Genomic DNA, 16,754 nt, shown 5'->3' on the forward strand with positions numbered 1-16,754 from the left:
AACACATTCAGAAATGCATAGAAAACACAAACAAAAAAATAAAACAAGACTAAAGTAACGTTGCGACCGTTTCCCCATTACTACCACACCACAGGATCCGCTCAAAACGAAAAAAGAAAAGGAAAAATGACACCCGGCCGAACATACTACAAAAGCCCACTACACAAATCAATGAAGAAAAAAGAAAAGAAAAACGCCCACACAAAGCAGCGCCGGAGGCTTGCTCCGTGGTAACAGCAAACAAGAAACGCGACAACTAGGTACGTGGAGGTTCCGTTTCCAAAGAATTTGGAAACTACGTACGTAAATGCAAAAAAACACGAATCTTGATATGTACATCTAACGCCTAGAGATGTGAGATAACTAATTCATATCTAGATGTGAAATAGCAAAGTTGTTCTTTATAATTTCACGGCATGGAAGATATTTTGGAGTCCGTTTGTCCCGGAGATATTTTCTTGCATGCAGCTCGGACGCCACAGCGACCTCTGACACGTACGTAATGTAAGATTGAGCTGAAGAGGAGAGAAAGCATTGGAGCCAGATAAGTTTTAGACAGCACAGCACCGTGCCTTGCCGAACACTTGTCAGGAGGCTCGAGATATTTGCTGGATCCAGGAGGAGACAAGGGAGGGCGCCGATTGACAAAAGTACATGGGGCGTGCCCCTTTTCCTCCCAAAATCAAAAGGAGGTTCAGCAGACGCGAAATATCCACGGAATGAGAAGTCTATCCTTTGCAACAGCATGGCAGAGCGCGATGGTGCTGCCGCCAGTGACGGGTCCAGGGCAGAGCCATTGGTGTCTGTCAGTGTCAGTTGACACCAAAAAAGGAAAAAAAAGAAATGTATAAGAGCATCTCAAATCAGATTTTAATGACACCATTAATTGGCATGTTATGGCAAGTTTATTGTACTTTGATGTTTGCCGACCCATTTTTCCTGGCTTGGTCCCATTCTCCCGGTGGCAGGCCCGCGGCGGCGCCAGAGCCCGGAATGGGGGGTATGCGGCTGCTCGATCGGCTCACGATCTGCTAGCGTTCGATCAGGTTACGGCGTCCTCCTGCTCCCACCCGCACCGCACGTCGCAGTGTCGTGCGCACGTAGTAGCAGTGGAGTCTGGGAGTACACGAAATCCATCCACTCTTTTCGGCAGCTTCCCACGCCATGCGACACACGCACGCACGAGAATCCGTCGCCTCCTCCTGCCCTGCCCCGACAACGACACGACGCCGTTTGTAAATTCTAGTAGTACTAATCGGTTTCCATCGTTCGGACGGCGTGGACACGACGCCATTTGTAAATTCTAGTGGTACTAATCGGTTTCCATCGTTCGGACGGCGTGGACGGCGTGTAAAACGTCCGGCCTGATACGGCCCAGGATACGGCGGGCTCGAGGTCACCTCACCTGCTGGAAGAGGAAGAATAATCGGCCCCGATGCCAGCCCTGGGATCTCACGCACGTCCGGCCACCGGCAGCTTTTCCGGCACGCCGGTGCGCCGCTCCGCGGGGCCGGGGAGCCCGACGGCCAACCACGTGTCCGAGTGCGCTGCCAGCGACGGGCGAACCGCCGACCGTGTAGCGTGTACGCTCGTACGCTTCCTCCCGTGCCACCCCGCCTCGCCTAGGAGGAGCGGGGGTAAAAAGGCCGGAGAGGGATTGTAATTGACTCCCGATGGTGTCGCCTAGCTGCTCTGCCGTCGGCCCGACCGAGTGGCTCGTGCGCCGCGTGGTCGCTTGCGTCCGGAGCGCGCGTGGAGGCGTGGCGTCTGGATAGAAAGCGGTGCAAGTTGCAACTGTTCATCTGAATCCCTTTGCTTTCTCTCACCAACAAAAACTGAGGGGTTGTTTGGTTCTAGGCCTAGCATTGCCATACTTTGCCACACATTGTTGTCAAGCTTGCCTAAGGTTAGTTCATCAAATGAAAGCCACAAGTTGGCAAGCCTAAGGGAATCTTGCCATATTTTTTATGTGTATGCTATGTGCGGCCCAAGTGGGGCTTGCCTAAGATGTGGCTTGAACCAAACACTCACCTAAGTTGGTCAAACTTGCCTAACTTTAGGTGTGGCAATCTTTGACAAAGTTAGTCACAAACCAAACAGGCCCTGAACCTCTTGTTGGCATCCGACATATTGTACAATATTGCTCGTGCATCTTTTCGAAAGGATTGTTAACTGGATTTTGGATGCCTGGCTGGATCCCGGATACACAGAAGGTACTACCTTTGGACTTTGGAATGGTCGCTGTCAGTGTCCCCTGGGGTCCGGTAATGACTAATGAGTGCCTTGTTGGTTTGGCCGGTGCATCCATCCATCCATTATCGTCATGGAGAGAAAAAAGAAAAGGGCCACCGTCTCAGACGCTCGGTGCAACGCAGGCCAACCGGAGCCGTGGACGTCTGACCGGACATGGTAATCAAGCACGTTTTTACCGTCGCTGCATGTAGACACTGCAAGACCTTTCACCATCCCAGACCGTAGATTGTCGTTGCCATAACGCTACCGACCTTGTAAAAACTCCTCTTCTTCTTCGCGGGTGATGGTAAATACTCTTCCCCGACCAAGAGTAAAAGAAGAATCTAGAAAGGAATTCAGAGAGGGAAGAACAATCCAGAAACAGAAGACGGGTATTAACCCTAGTCCGCCGGAGCACCTCAGCCTCAAATAAAATAATTTAAGAATCATTTCCGTTGAATGATCGAGCACATGAGATCGCTGGGCAACGCAGGCATTGAACAGCGCATCGGAACGTTTCTTTCATCACCTGGGCACGAAAAGACCTTCTTGCGTGGCTTCTCTTCCTTTTCCTGCCATTTTCTCGGAAGGGCGAGTTTCGACAATTGACTTATTCTAAGAGGCACTGTGGGCTAATTAAAACAGTCCTCTGGAGCAAGAATTGAGATAACATTTGCAAACGTGTGACCTATCTAGGCTGTTTTTATGTGAAACGGCGGTGAGCCGATACGACATCTTGGAGACATTTGAATTCAACTTGCAGGGAGACAAGACAGAGCCAAGAGATTAGAGCACCTACACGTGGACTTCTTCGGGTTTGTTTACAAGATAGGGCATGTGGCCTCATGATTCGCTTTGTCTTTCTAGCGATGGACAGGATGTTCGCTAGCCTCCGACTACTTATAAGATGTCCTATATAATTGGTGAAAGATTCTGTGCCTAGGGTGGTTCGGATATTGGTACGGGCATGCAGCTGCATCCGGTGTCTTGTGGAACTAAAGGACAACAGTTTTCAGGTTTATTATTAACAAGTTCTTCGGACATGAACTTCATGATGATCCATGAGACCATGAAGCAACCAAAGCATCAAGTTGTACAACTGCTACACGAAATAAATAGAGTCCAGAGCACGTCAACATTGTTACAACAACGTCGGTACTACCAAAATCTTGTGGTTTGTTAATCCTATGTATAGGATTAAGTGGGCATGCCACTTCAATTTTGTATTTTCTTGTTCCTGCGTTTTAAAAATCTTGTGAATCAATGAGGCTATACATCTCTAGACTCTAGGGATCGCATTCCTTCGCCTAATATGCAACTAGGATTGGGCAGAAAACTAGCTTCAAACCGGCTAAGGTTCTACCAGTTGGGCCACTTGATAATTTGATAGCAAGGATGGAAAGGGTGAGCTAAGACCAGGCAGCAAATCTAGTTAATCTACATGTAGCAAAGAGGCACACAGTAACCTGAGAAAGAAGAAGGATTGAGTTTACTTGTAAAACATTCTGATGGTAACACTCCCCCTGTCTGCACCGCATGGCATTATCCGGCAAAAGGAGATTCCCGGTTGAACCCCTACTCCGCTGTACGTAGACCACGTCGGCCTGCTCAATCCTAATCCTCTCCGGCACGACTTACACGGCGTCGAATGCGATGATTATGCACAAAGGCTGCGTGCACTTCTACTGTTACCACACAAGGGCCAACAAAAAAGCAACATCCGTAGTTTACTCTAGCCGAATTGTACACTGCTTAAGATAATTATGGTTACATGTGTCTATTCCCAAAATGACTACATATGGTTCATGTGTGTAAAATTTACGATATTCATATTCTTGCCAGTCTACACAATTATATCGGCTCCCGACAAAATAAGCCAACGTGTTTTTTTCTCTATAGCCATGACTAATCTAAACTGTATTAATCTGCACTACCTACTAAAGTAAGCAAAATTGACTGCAAAAAAAGTAAGCGAAATTCTGTTTTGGCTTTGGACTACTGTGGAACTTCTATCATGTTTACTCGGTAAAACGGAGTAACGTATAATTTTGACCGGTAAAACGGGTGTGCTACCTTGAATTTCGCCTATTTCTTAAAGATACAGGTAGTAACAACTCGGGTGTTTATAAGAAAAAATATTCAGCTTACCAGGCCGTTCTCTTCTTCTGTGTTTGTTGATCTTGAAACTTCCAGTCCCTAGAGCAACTCACTCTACTTTTCACCAGAACGGCTTGCACAAAGTCCAAATTGGAATTTCCCAAGGTGAATGGTTTAGCTAAAAGGCCCTGCGCTTTCTGTCAATTTTATTTCAGGTACGGTTCGACCAGTCGTTCACTCGTTCCTGCAAATTGAAGCAACTGTTACACGGTCAGGGCTTAAAAAAAGGCTAAAGGCAGCTGTAGCATAAACCCACGGCGACAGTAGCGCAAAACCACGTACACTAAACCGAATTAACCTGCGAAGTTGAATAGTCAATTTAATCATCCTAGCCTACGTCCGATGGTCCACCCCGGAACAAACTTTTCACCATATAAACGCGAACCCGCGGTTCGATTTGGTATATGAAACCGCGGTGTGACATGCCCGTCACTTTGATCCACCCATGTTCGTTCCCACGAAGAAGGTTTGAGTCAACTCCATGAATGAAAACCTACGTCGTGTCGCTGGTAGAAACTCAGGTCCGTTGGGAGGGAGGGGCGAGCCGTTCGCGCCACCAACCACCACCACCACATTCCCTTCCCTCCCTTGCCCTGTTTGCTCCATCGCAGTCCTACGTTAGGGTCGAGGCCCGCACTCCACACTTATATAAAGGCCTGGCCGGCCACTCCATCCTCCACCCAAGCCGAGACCCGCCTTCTCTTTCTCTCCACTCCTGCTCACCTGACCTTCTCCCGCGCCCGAGCTCCCCTGCATTCACAGCCCCCGGGTGGCGGGAAACATTCTTGATCCTACACGATATTGATATATTCCTGCCATGGCCGCGAAATCTTGGAACCCGTTCTCGTGCTGCGTCGCCGGTGGCAGAGTGGCGGACGACGACGACGACTGCAGGCGGCGGATCGGGCGGAGGGGGAAAGGCTGCCCGAGGTCGTCGTCGAGGATGTCGTTCAAGAGCCTCAGCTCGTCGGGGACGCTGTCCCCGGAGGACCTGTCGATCACGCTGTCCGGCTCCAACCTGCACGCCTTCACCTACGCCGAGCTCCGTGCGGCGACCGGGAGCTTCTCGCGCGCCAATTACCTCGGTTGCGGCGGCTTCGGCCCGGTCTACAAAGGCGACGTCGACGACAAGCTCCGACCCGGGCTGGCCGCGCAGGCCGTCGCCGTCAAGTACCTCGACCTGGACTGCGGCACGCAGGGCCACAAGGAGTGGCTGGTGAGTGCCAAACAGAGTTTGACAATGCACGCGCCAGCAGATCAATTCGAAGCTTGGTCAATGAACAGCTAGCTTACTATGTGGCTTGCTCTTGCAGGCTGAGGTTTTCTTCCTTGGGCAACTGAGGCACAAGAACCTGGTGAAATTGATCGGCTACTGCTACGAGGACGAGCACCGGATGCTGGTCTACGAGTTCATGAGCGGCGAGAGCCTGGAGAAGCACCTCTTCAAGAGTGAGTTACTTCTTCACTGCTTTCTGCTGTCAATTGATCATTCTGAGGATTAGTGATACGTTTGGTGGTTCTCGAGACCAGCAAGATAAAGAAATGTGTTAATTTGGAAATCTGGGCACGTACGAGTGCCATCTGGTCCATCAGTGATGAGCTGTTCTTGTCCCCTGAAGTTTCTTTTCTCTAAGTCAAGAGGATAGCTGAGCTGCTCTCTGCCTTCCAAAAGAACAACACACACTTTCTCTTTTTAAAATCAGATGAATGTGGATATTGGATATTTACTAAAAAGGGATACTGGATATTTTGGATTAAAAAACTATTTATCCTACCAACTTCCTGGTGCTTGCAAGTTACTACAACTCTTGGTCAACGTGGAGGAGGAAACTGACCTGAAACATCCTACCATCTTCAGGTACCAATGGCTCTCTCCCGTGGATGACAAGGATGAAGATCGCTGTCGGCGCGGCCAAGGGCCTTGCCTTTCTCCACGATGCCGACCCGCCGGTGATCTACCGCGACTTCAAGGCCTCCAACATCTTGCTCGACTCGGTAAGCCACCCGTAACTTCAGACTTTCTGTAAAGTAAAGAGGCAGTTTTGAAAAGGATTGTCATTTGGGAACTGTAGTAGTGGTTTCCAGCAAATGGGATCGAACACAACTTCACACCTCTTATGCTGGAATTACTACAAAAGTGTCTGAAAAACCAAATATAATTTGATCTCAAATCTTAATTTCCAACCTTTAGCTTTTGACCAGTTGAACCATCCAAGATGCCATGTTTCTGAACTTAGCTGGCCCAGTGTGTTATGGGCAGCTCTGACCTGACTGAAACTCTGAAGATTCTTGGATGAATGCCAAATCTGAGGAATCCAATTAATTGAGATACATTTAGCAATCAATGTCAGTTCACTGAAACACCTACAGATTAGTAATTCACGAACAGTAGTACAATTGTGCACATATATTTACCTTACATCTACTTTGAACAAATTGTTCAGCTTGTAACGCATTGTATTTCTCTTCGTGCTATTTCCCTAACAAAATTTCAATGCTTGATTTCAGGATTACAACACCAAGTTGTCCGACTTCGGGCTGGCCAAGGATGGGCCTCAGGGCGACGCGACACACGTGACAACACGTGTCATGGGGACGCATGGTTATGCAGCGCCAGAGTACATCATGACAGGCCACTTGACCGCCAAGAGCGATGTATATAGCTTTGGTGTGGTGCTCCTGGAGCTCCTCTCTGGGCTGCGATCAGTGGACCGTGCACGGCGACTCAGGGAACAGAACCTGGTCGAGTGGGCTAGACCATACCTCAAGCGCTCTGACAGGTTGTATAAAGTCATGGACCCAGCTCTCGAGTGCCAATACTCATGCAAAGGCGCCGAGGTGGCAGCACTGGTGGCATACAAGTGTCTCAGCCAGAACCCAAAGTCTAGGCCCACCATGAGGGAGGTGGTCAAGGCCCTCGAGCCCGTCCTCGGCATGGAAGACTTCTTCCCTGTGGGCCCATTTGTGTTCACAGTCATTGTGGACGAGGACAAGGTAGTGGACATGAAGGTGGAGGTCGAGGAGAAGCACCAGCACCCACGCCAGAACCATCAAGACAGGCACCGGCAGAAGTACCCCGACTCAGCAATCCATGCCGGCATTGTGCTCCGCCGCGGCGATGGGCTCATTACCGGATTCACCGGTGCACAGCGGCGGTAACAAAGGTCGTCGAGCTACAATCGGGAGAGGGGGGCATAGGACTAAGGTAGGGAAGTGCGTAGGACAGAATGGTATGTACATATCATAGAGATGTGATACAATGTCACATCGGTTTGTTTGTTTCGGATTTGTGGATTGTGTTTCTTTTCTTCTTTATAGTTTTTGGAAAGGTCTCAGGGGACTTAGGCCCACCTTTCTTCTTGATAGTGACAATGGGTGTTGGATAAATATAGGGATGCAAAACAGTGTGAGAAAAGTCCGGTTTTGATTTTCTCAAGGATTGTTGTTCAAGATGTTTTTTTTAGAATCACCGGGAGGGGGGGTGGGGGGAGTTCCCCCACCTGAATATATTACTCAAAGTGGCCAAAATGCCTGAGGACTGATCCAGTTTATAAGGAAAACCGGATCAAAAACCTAAACAAATTGACCCTGTTTATGAGGGAAACCGTGCCGAAAACCAAAATGCCAGAGGAGTGATCAAGATGTTGTTTACAAATCAATGGTCTAGTTCAAAGGGATGCCCAATGCTTCTTTCATTTGCATAAATTTTGGTTCAACATCGTCCATTGTTTGCAAATGAAATGAGTATTTGAAAAAATTGATATGCAGGGCTTTTGTGATTCTTTAAGAAAGTGAAATGTGTACTTGAAAAAATTGCATGCAAGGCTTTTGTGATTCTTTAAGAAAATAGAAAAAACAATGCAACATGAAACTACACTGTGACAAGTTAATGTTGATGGTGTTAGTTAATACTTAATACTGGCAAGCTGGACCGAGCACATGTTTATCAGTAAATATAAATGCTGGGGGATGGGCAAGTACATGTGACCTGACATATTGAAGGTTGACACAAAAGGACTAAGGTCAAGTCAACATCAGCTTTGCAATAATAAGCTTCAACTGTGAAACTGTACAGAAGAACGTTTGGCAAGCTAGCTACATGACAATAGATTAACTGAAATGCATGTTTCTTTAAATTAAGTCTCACCCGTCCAGCTGAGACAAGAGATAACCCAATAGGAATGCAACCACCAGAACTGAAGGTTTGTTACGCATCTGTTTACAAGATATACATAAATCATCAGTATCTGATAGGACATCAATCTTAATGAATCATATATGCAAAAACTATAATTGAGAAGCCTTGAGTTGAAAAAAGAACTGCAAATAAATTTTGAAGAGAATTTTGGGAGCCCATCATCGGAGCATCTGGAAACCAAGACCAAGGCAAGGAGTACTCCAAATGTTCAATATCACATCACCTATATAGCACTCATACAACAGAATCATTTGTAGAATATCATGTTTCTGCTCTAATCAGGAACGTCCAGAGAAAACAGGGGATGAAAAAAAATACAAGAGTCGTGCACAATCTCTGATGTACTTGTCATGCCAAGCTCCATGTGATTTGGCATTGTTTTCGTCTTCAGAATAACATATAGAAAATGACACATAACAGAATGAAGTGAAAACCTAAGTGTACACCATTATCACCAGACAATGATGCCATCAGATACCCAATCAAGTAAAAATCTGACAGATATGCAAATCAATAGGAATCAAACTGCAGGATTGATTGCACAAGGATGATTCTGTAGGATGCGAATGCAAGGTGTGAACAGAATGCCATGAGCAATTTTCCTTAAAAGTGCAATTGATGAGGCTAGTCAGTCTCAGGTGCCAGGATTGGATCATGAAACAGAGGATCAGAAATGCATTCCAAGTATACAAGTGGCTCATTCATTAAAACATGACCATAAGTAGGAATGCACTAAATTTGCCGCCCTGATGTCCTGATGCATCAAACTTAGAGTTCTTCGTGGTTCAGAAAGAACAGATACGATGTTCTTCTGTGATAATATAGCTCAATCAAGAAAATTGTTGCTACAGAATGGAAGGTTCAATCTTTAAATATTAACTCCAGCAGCTTTACAAAAAAATATGCGATATGTATCTAAGTCGGGGCTTATGACCAGGGTGCTTCATTGTTGTACATACAAAAGTCGAACTTCTGATAACACTGTCAATGTGATAAAGAGTGAAAGCACAAAGCAATTGTACATATTTATTAAATTTAAACAGACATGTTGAAGGAGTGAGATCACACGTAGAGCATCCCAGTTCATACAGGATACAAACTGTCTGTACGTGTAGAGAACTTCGGTTGTAGCCAGTAACTTAAATGCATGAGGCACTTTCATACCGGAAGGACCTATACCTATTGTGCTATTAGACATCATCTACACAGAAGCACTTTTAGTTACGATGGCTATTTGTACTGGTGATATATTTATTGATATAGCAAATGGCACAGCTTAGTGCAATTGGAAAGATTTTAGCAACTTATTTTATAGCTTGACTTCTAGTGAGGAACATTATAAAGTTGGTACCTTAAATGCTAAAGTGATCTATGCATCATCATTCTGAAACAGCATTACTGTTCTTGGAGTTAAGAGCTTGTCTAGGCTACACTGTATAAGGAGTAGAATAATTACTATGTGTTGACCTTGAAGTTTCACTTAGGTATGGAAAAAACAAACGGTTATAAGATATCACATGCATACTTCTTATAGATGCTATGAAAATCGAAACATTTATCTTCAGAGTAATTTGTGCCATCTCCCTATGAACTAAGAACTATCCTGTCACTGAGCTATTGGAAATTAAGGTTTCCCAAGGAATAACGGAAAATATTTTCATTAAAATATGTAAGAATCATACAAGTCAGCAGAACGATACTGAATTCAGCCACAAAATTATACAATAGTTAATATCTGAAACAAAATATACTGAAAAAAATATGCAGGGAATTAGGTTCGCACACAATTCTTTGATTGCTATTGGTTTAATTTTCATTTTCTGAATCAAAAATTTTCTCTTGTTCTGCTAGCTCTAAATTCTTTTATGTAAAACATGTAAACTGTAAAGGTAAGCTGACTTCAAAATAAAGGGTAATTTCTTACTGTCGTCGGTCGATGATTGTGCCAAATTGAAATGGACATCACAAAGGTGTCACCCAAATTTCGATTGCATATACTTGAACATATTTGGCGGTCCAACATGTTTTTCCCCTTCTCTTGAATACAGTGTGTGACTTGTTAGAATCGATCCTACTGATAATAAACAGGTCAGACACCACCGGCAAGGAAACAAATCGATGTCTTATGGCACTTGATGACTTGAATGGAGAGCCTTCTATTGCCAATTTCTGATATATTTCCTTCACAATAATTACAGCAGTAACAGTATAATGAAAGCAGCACCTACACCACAGAAACAACATACCCGAAGCCGAGCCTCGTTCAGCTATAAGCTGTTGTGTAACCCTGGGGAGCTCCACAGGCACCGTGAAGGCACGAAGCGACCCCTACCCCAACAGTGACGGCCTTCGCCACGGCGGTGACGGCGGGGGGCGGGGGGCAGGGCACGGCGAAGGAGTGGACGAGGTGGAGCGTGAGGTGGAAGCACGCCGCGAGGAGCAGGACCGTGGCGGCGACGGCGGACGCGGGCAGGCAGGACTCAGCGGCTGCCACAAAGGAATCCACGAACCACGCAGAGGAATGCGAGGTGGAGGAGACGCGATCTCCCAGCGCTGGCCGCAGCGGCTCGTGGAGGTGGCTGTGTCGGCGTTGCCGGGGGATGGGTCCCGGCGGGGGAGTGGGGGAGTTGGGTGGGCGCCTCCTGGTCAGGCATCGTCGCGGGCGCCGGCGGCGGGTTCGACGGCAGGCACAGCACTGGAAGATGTGTGGATTGTTCCCTCGTCTGCGGATGGAATGCGACTGGCGACGGCTGTTTATACTACTCCATGGGAAGCAAAGCGCCTCCCGTCTCGCGCCGGCGGCGACGTCGCACGGTCGCAGCGACTCGTGCTAATGGCGCCGGCCGATCTCGACACGGGCGACAACGCCGCGCTTCCGCACAAACTGACTGACTCGTGGGCCTGGCCTAGTCCTGGGCCCAACGGTCAGTGAATAAGAGTGGGGGAGCGAGTGACTCTGGCTCGCGGCAAGTGCCAGTTTCCTCCTGAAAACGAAAGGCAGGGCCGGGCGGCCGGTGCGACTGCCGCCTGCATTTCAAGGCCTTCTCGAGTCGAGTAAAGAAACAGTGGAAAATCCGGTGAAGTTTCTATGATTTCGTCACGGAGCACGGCGCCGCGTGACGCCATAAAACTGGTCGTGTTTTTCCTCAAAACCATGAAAATGATCATAATCATTTTTTTAACAGTGATGAAAGTGATCATGATTAGTTTTTTTAGCGATCATAATGCAAATGTGTCTCATGAATAAAAAAAAGAAAAAGAAAATCCCTGTAAAATGGTTGACAATGTGCATCACCAATATATATAACTTGGCTACTGATACTAGAGCTACTTCACTCCGCCTTGTGATCCGGAGGTCAAGTTATTTCTTTACATGTGAAACACCACCATACGTCAAGGCCCCGAACGAACCCAAACAGAGGCTTAAACAGCAAGCACAAAGACAACTACTACCAAAAGAGAGAAAGGCTTGACACCATGTGGCCTAACTTAACACAGGCACCCGCCAGCACAGCACCGGGCGCATCGGCATCCGTCTGTACAGTTTTTGCACGACCACACGCACCCGCAGGAGCACTCCGGACACGACGGCTTCGGGCAGCTCAGGCACGACCCGCCGCTGCAGCAGCCTCCCTTGTCGCAGCACGACGACTGGCACCTGAAGCACGACGGCTGCCCCTTGCAGCACGACGACTGGCAGTTGAAGCACTGCGCGCACGAGCATTTGGGGACCTTGAAGCAGCTGAAGCAGCCTGTGCATCGAGGGCAGGAGCAGCACTGCTCGCCGCAGCAGCTGCAGCTTGGCCTGCTGTCGCCGCAGCAGCCGCCGCCGGAACACGAGCCGCACTCCGGCTTGCACTCGCCGCAAGGGTTACAGCCGCTGCTGCAGCACTGTGGTTTGCTGCAGCTGCAGCACTCAAAGCAGCCACAGCTTGGTTTGCAGCACGAAGGGATACTGAAGCAGCTGCAGCAGTTCAGGCTGCAGCACGAGCAGTTTGGCTCGCAGCATGAACAGTCGAAGCACCTTGGTCTTTTGCAGGTTGGTAGGCATTGGCAGGAGCAGCACAGCCATGAAGCACATATGCACAGTTTCGATCTGCAGGAAAAACATTTGCCCCAAGTTAGACCTGGGCGGGTTCAGCTAACAGATGAATACTGCGTCCCTACGATAGGTTACAAGCATTGGGCAAATAACTATCATGCCATCTGAAAACAAGTATTCAGAATTACAAATGAATACGTATCTTTCATAGTGTTATCTCCTACTGCAATGTCATTTTCTCTTGGGACAGATTCTGTGACCCAGCTGAATTATTACCAGAACTTGTATACTCTTGCCACTAAATGCCTGAAAGCAATACAGGAGAGAAGAGATACCTGATCCACCAATAAAGACGGCAGGACCGGTGCTTCCTTTTGTTACTGCAAAAAATTGGTTCCGTCAAAAACACACTACACATGCTTCAAAGAAATAGGATGTTTTGAGTATAGAGGGACTTACATTGGTATTAGCGGGTCTTGTTTTGTACCAACAAACTCGTTTACCCTGAAAAGTATTGTACACGGATATTAGCAGCATGATAAAAAAAAGAGGCTGTAACAATGGACAAAATAAAAGCATTGTGAGAGGATACTGGCGACATGTATAAGAAATTAAGGGCTAGCTCTATCCATGAACAAAGCAAAGAATGCTTTGCGAGAGAATTGTGCTCGAGTTCACTCAAGCATTTAGCTCTCCATTTCAGCTATTTCAACTTCAAGAGCAATATATCGTTTAAGGATGAAACCCAAGAAATGTCACTCCCAAATGAACTCGTATAATAGATGTTCTGATGCAAGTGGGGTTTGCTGGTGAGTACTGCTTTCAGAGCATGACTTCAAGTTTGGAATATGGAACAGATAAACAAAAATTTACAGAGACCAAACTGACATAGAAACCGTATGAAGGTACAACATACAGACTAATCCATACATATGGCAACAACTTGACAGAAACAGGCAACTGCATGCATACTAGAGTAAAGAAAACATAGAATCCTAAACTTAATTAGTTGGTACAACTTTAAATTGGAATACTAGTTTGCAATGCAGCGAGGATGATGGTGTATACATACTCTTTCAAGCAACCAGAACGTGAGACTGGTTGAGCCCCTTCAAGTAAATGTAGCTCGTCCTGCGAAACAGTGTTTATGTCAAAAGTCACCCACTATAGGTAGTACTCCCTCCGTCCCAAAATAAGTGGCTCAAAAGTGAGTCAACTTGTTAGTACAAAGTTGAGTCATTTTTGAGTCACTTATTTTGGGACGGAGGGAGTAGATCTTTCTGCATTTTGATATGCATGAATGTGGAAAATTACCAGAGAATTGGTACTGTAAATATTATGTAGGACCTCAGATGTTTTATACTAGATAATTCAAGAAGAGAGAATAACCGATAAAATGGAAAATCGACTGACAAAATTAAGGTTGTCTTTGGTAGTGCTAGCAAATGGATGCTTAAAAGCAGCAATAATAGTCTGGACTGGACTGGACTAGCTCCTGCTTTAAACAAAGTTACTATGATTCTAAAGCGACTGCTAGCACAAAGGCATAAAGAAGAAGCCCGTCACCTGAGCACCTTCGGAAATCTGCTCCTTGAAAGCAGAGCACCATGTGTTCACAAAAAAAAAAAAGGGGGTATTATTCTCCCCCATGGAAAAACACAAAATCTACCACATAAAAAGCCCCAAAGCTGGATGGCAGCCCATCAACGCACGAGCGAGCCCTCGTCGGAATAATGCGTGGCCACGGGCCATGCCGTGCCCGTGCCCAGGCTACTACCCATAGCAAGCAAGCAAGAACGGCGACACGACAGCGCTTCCATACATGCATGCAACTGACAGGGCCACTCAGTCATCATCATCATCACTGGTCACTGCCCATGCCTTCTTTTCCCGCAAGGAACGGACCAAACACGACAAAGGTACATCCATGGCACACCCAAAGAGGGCAAACGCTTGTCCGGCCCCGGATTGTCTGCGCCGGGGTACGCAGCAACGCCGCCTCCCCCTCCCCTCCCCCCTCCCCATTCGCAGCTCTCATTAGGCTCGAATCCCCAGAACACAGCCGAGATAAATAACCCTACTAGCTACAGATGCAGAGGCAGCAGTAGATTAATAAAGAATTGAACAGCCTAACCGTACCTACGGAGGGTAGAAAATAAACAACGACGTGGCGTTCGTCGACCTTCACCACCAACTGCTACTGCTACCAGTGGGTCTACTAGTAGATGAGCGAGCGAGAGGCAAATCGGATCTTGTTTTAAAAATGGGATCAGCAAAGTCAAAGGAAGAGGGAGGAGCAATGAAGCGGTGAGTAGCGCGGCGGCCGAGGCGGTGGTCAGAGAGAGATTCAGAGAAACGCAGCCGTGACTGACCTTGAGGAACGTGAGCTCGCGGTCAAGGATCTGCACCTCCAGCTGCAGGCGCCGGCGGCCGCACATGTCCGGGTACCTCGGCGGCGACCTGGGCTTGGGCGCCTCCAGCACCACCACCGCGCCCTCCCCCATGTCTCTTTGTCTCTTACACGCCCGGAACTGGAGGGCTTAGGCTTAGCCACCGGCCCGCATTAGGCGCCGGCGGCGGGGCGGCAGCTAGCAGCAGGAGGCGCGGTGGAGCAGTGGTTGCGCACTGGCCGGCGGTGATGTAATAATGAATCTGAGCAGCGCAGGTGAGTGCGTGCGTGCGTGCGTGCGACGCGAGGAGATGGAGGCGGGGGCGTGGGCTGGGGAGGAGCAGAGCAGAGTAGAGCAGGTGGTGGAAGTGAAATGAAGGCGGAGGCGAGGAGTCTCTCCATATAGCTCGCGCTGCGCGGGCAATAATAGCAAAGGGAGGGAGCAGGGCGCGTGGGGTTTAGAGAGAGAGTGCGAGTGCAGCCACAGGGGTGGGGTGGGGTTTAATGAGAGAGAAAGAAGATCAAGGGAGGACGCAGGAGGCGACTGTGCGGGCCGGTTCGTGACTTGTGAGCCTCTGCCTGCGCTTGTCCGTCCCGTGCCGGCGATGTGCGATGGGTCCGCCCGCCCACCCGGTATGGGGGCTGGCCTGGGCGGCCATGACCGCGAGCCAGCCCAACAGGGAGCCGCCCGTAATGCCAAGGAAACCAATACCCCAGTAGTAGTACGTTGGAGCGATGATTATCGAGCTCAAACACTTGGTAGCAGGAGTGATCAATTGCAAATAGTGTCGAGTTTGATGATGGAAAAGGCTGCTGCAGGGTGATCAATTGAATTTGCCAGCGACGAGTGGGGAATAGTAGCGCCACGCACGCCATCACGTACTAGCAGTACGTATACCTCACACGAGCGTGACGGTGGCCGGGGTGGCGCGTCCCCCGAGCCGGGGGTACGGAAAAGCCATCCGCGGAGCAACGGGACAGAACGAGGCCCTCGATCGGGCTTGCTTGGACAGAGACGCAACCACACTGACACACACACTGACGCGTCCACGTCCGCCCGGGGGCCCAGGATAAGATGGGCGCGCTCGCTACTGGCTAGCAGTTGTAGTAGTAGCCCGTAGCACTTGCGAGGGGGGCCCCGGCGCGGCAGAGCGGTGGCAGCGACCGGGGTTGCCCGATTTGAAACGGGCAGGCCGGATCAATCAATGCCTTCCCCCCGCTCGTCCCCTCCCACCGCGCCTCTCCTCGCCGCTTCCTCCTCTCCGGCGCCTGCCTGCCTGCCGCTCTGGGCCTGCTGCGGCCTGCCGCACGAGGGAGGGGAGGGGACGAAGGAAGGGGTGGTTCCATTTCGGAGTAATGGCCGTCACGCGTTGCGCTGCACCTGCACACCCGCTGCGCCTGCGCCGCATGTGCGGCGGCGTGCGCCGGGACTGACTGACAGGGCGATCGGATGTTGAGGCGAGTGTTCGCTTCGGGCGGTGCCTTTCTGGGGATGGGCGAGGGCAGGGGCTACGCTCTTCATCCCAGGGTCGTTTCGTTCCGAATGCAAGTGTGCTCTTCTGTGTTTCATCTTCCCCAGTTAAGGCCAACTCCACCGCGCGATCCTATCTTGTCCCGCTTCATCCGTTTGAGGTAAAAGGGACAAAAGAGGTGGCCCAGCGCACGGCCTCAAACGGACAAATGTCTGGATTCCGTCCGTTTTCGACCCATCCCAGGCCCAAACTTGCGCTGGGTTT

The 16,754-nt window shown here is 48.8% G+C and overlaps 2 protein-coding genes and 1 long non-coding RNA gene across 3 annotated transcripts; 1 reads left to right on the forward strand and 2 right to left on the reverse strand.

Moving 5' to 3' along the window:
- Positions 1-4,200: 4,200 nt before the first annotated feature.
- Positions 4,201-11,575, reverse strand: LOC119309434. Its single transcript, XR_005150514.1, has 6 exons — positions 10,834-11,575; positions 10,512-10,661; positions 8,537-8,604; positions 6,575-6,695; positions 6,225-6,410; positions 4,201-4,573 (listed from the first exon to the last, which is right to left on the reverse strand). It is a non-coding gene; the product is annotated as an uncharacterized LOC119309434 (long non-coding RNA).
- On the forward strand, positions 5,207-7,814 carry LOC119309432 (serine/threonine-protein kinase RIPK-like). Its single transcript, XM_037585435.1, has 4 exons — positions 5,207-5,605; positions 5,703-5,838; positions 6,248-6,384; positions 6,898-7,814. Exons 1-4 carry the CDS (start codon positions 5,207-5,209, stop codon positions 7,546-7,548), a joined length of 1,323 nt encoding a protein of 440 aa, XP_037441332.1. The 3' UTR covers positions 7,549-7,814.
- A 282-nt stretch (positions 11,576-11,857) lies between the features above and the next one.
- On the reverse strand, positions 11,858-15,452 carry LOC119309433 (keratin-associated protein 5-2-like). The gene is made up of 5 exons (XM_037585436.1): positions 15,002-15,452; positions 13,702-13,760; positions 13,089-13,133; positions 12,965-13,009; positions 11,858-12,683 (listed from the first exon to the last, which is right to left on the reverse strand). The coding sequence occupies exons 1-5, from the start codon at positions 15,131-15,133 to the stop codon at positions 12,077-12,079; spliced, it is 888 nt and encodes a 295-aa protein (XP_037441333.1). The 5' UTR covers positions 15,134-15,452; the 3' UTR covers positions 11,858-12,076.
- Positions 15,453-16,754: the final 1,302 nt, after the last annotated feature.

Source organism: Triticum dicoccoides, chromosome 5B, assembly GCF_002162155.2.
Source record: "Triticum dicoccoides isolate Atlit2015 ecotype Zavitan chromosome 5B, WEW_v2.0, whole genome shotgun sequence".
NCBI lineage: Eukaryota > Viridiplantae > Streptophyta > Magnoliopsida > Poales > Poaceae > Triticum > Triticum dicoccoides.

What these genes read in the sequence shown, in the direction of transcription:
- LOC119309432 (XM_037585435.1), top strand. Translation starts at nt 5,207, where the DNA reads ATGGCCGCGAAATCTTGGAACCCGTTCTCGTGCTGCGTCGCCGGTGGC. An exon ending in AGGGCCACAAGGAGTGGCTG is followed by an intron (nt 5,606 to 5,702) that starts GTGAGTGCCAAA and finishes TTGCTCTTGCAG; the next exon opens with GCTGAGGTTTTCTTCCTTGG. An exon ending in GGAGAAGCACCTCTTCAAGA is followed by an intron (nt 5,839 to 6,247) that starts GTGAGTTACTTC and finishes TACCATCTTCAG; the next exon opens with GTACCAATGGCTCTCTCCCG.
- LOC119309433 (XM_037585436.1), bottom strand. Translation starts at nt 15,133, where the DNA reads ATGGGGGAGGGCGCGGTGGTGGTGCTGGAGGCGCCCAAGCCCAGGTCG. An exon ending in GCGAGCTCACGTTCCTCAAG is followed by an intron (nt 13,761 to 15,001) that starts GTCAGTCACGGC and finishes ACTGTTTCGCAG; the next exon opens with GACGAGCTACATTTACTTGA. An exon ending in CGTTCTGGTTGCTTGAAAGA is followed by an intron (nt 13,134 to 13,701) that starts GTATGTATACAC and finishes AATACTTTTCAG; the next exon opens with GGTAAACGAGTTTGTTGGTA.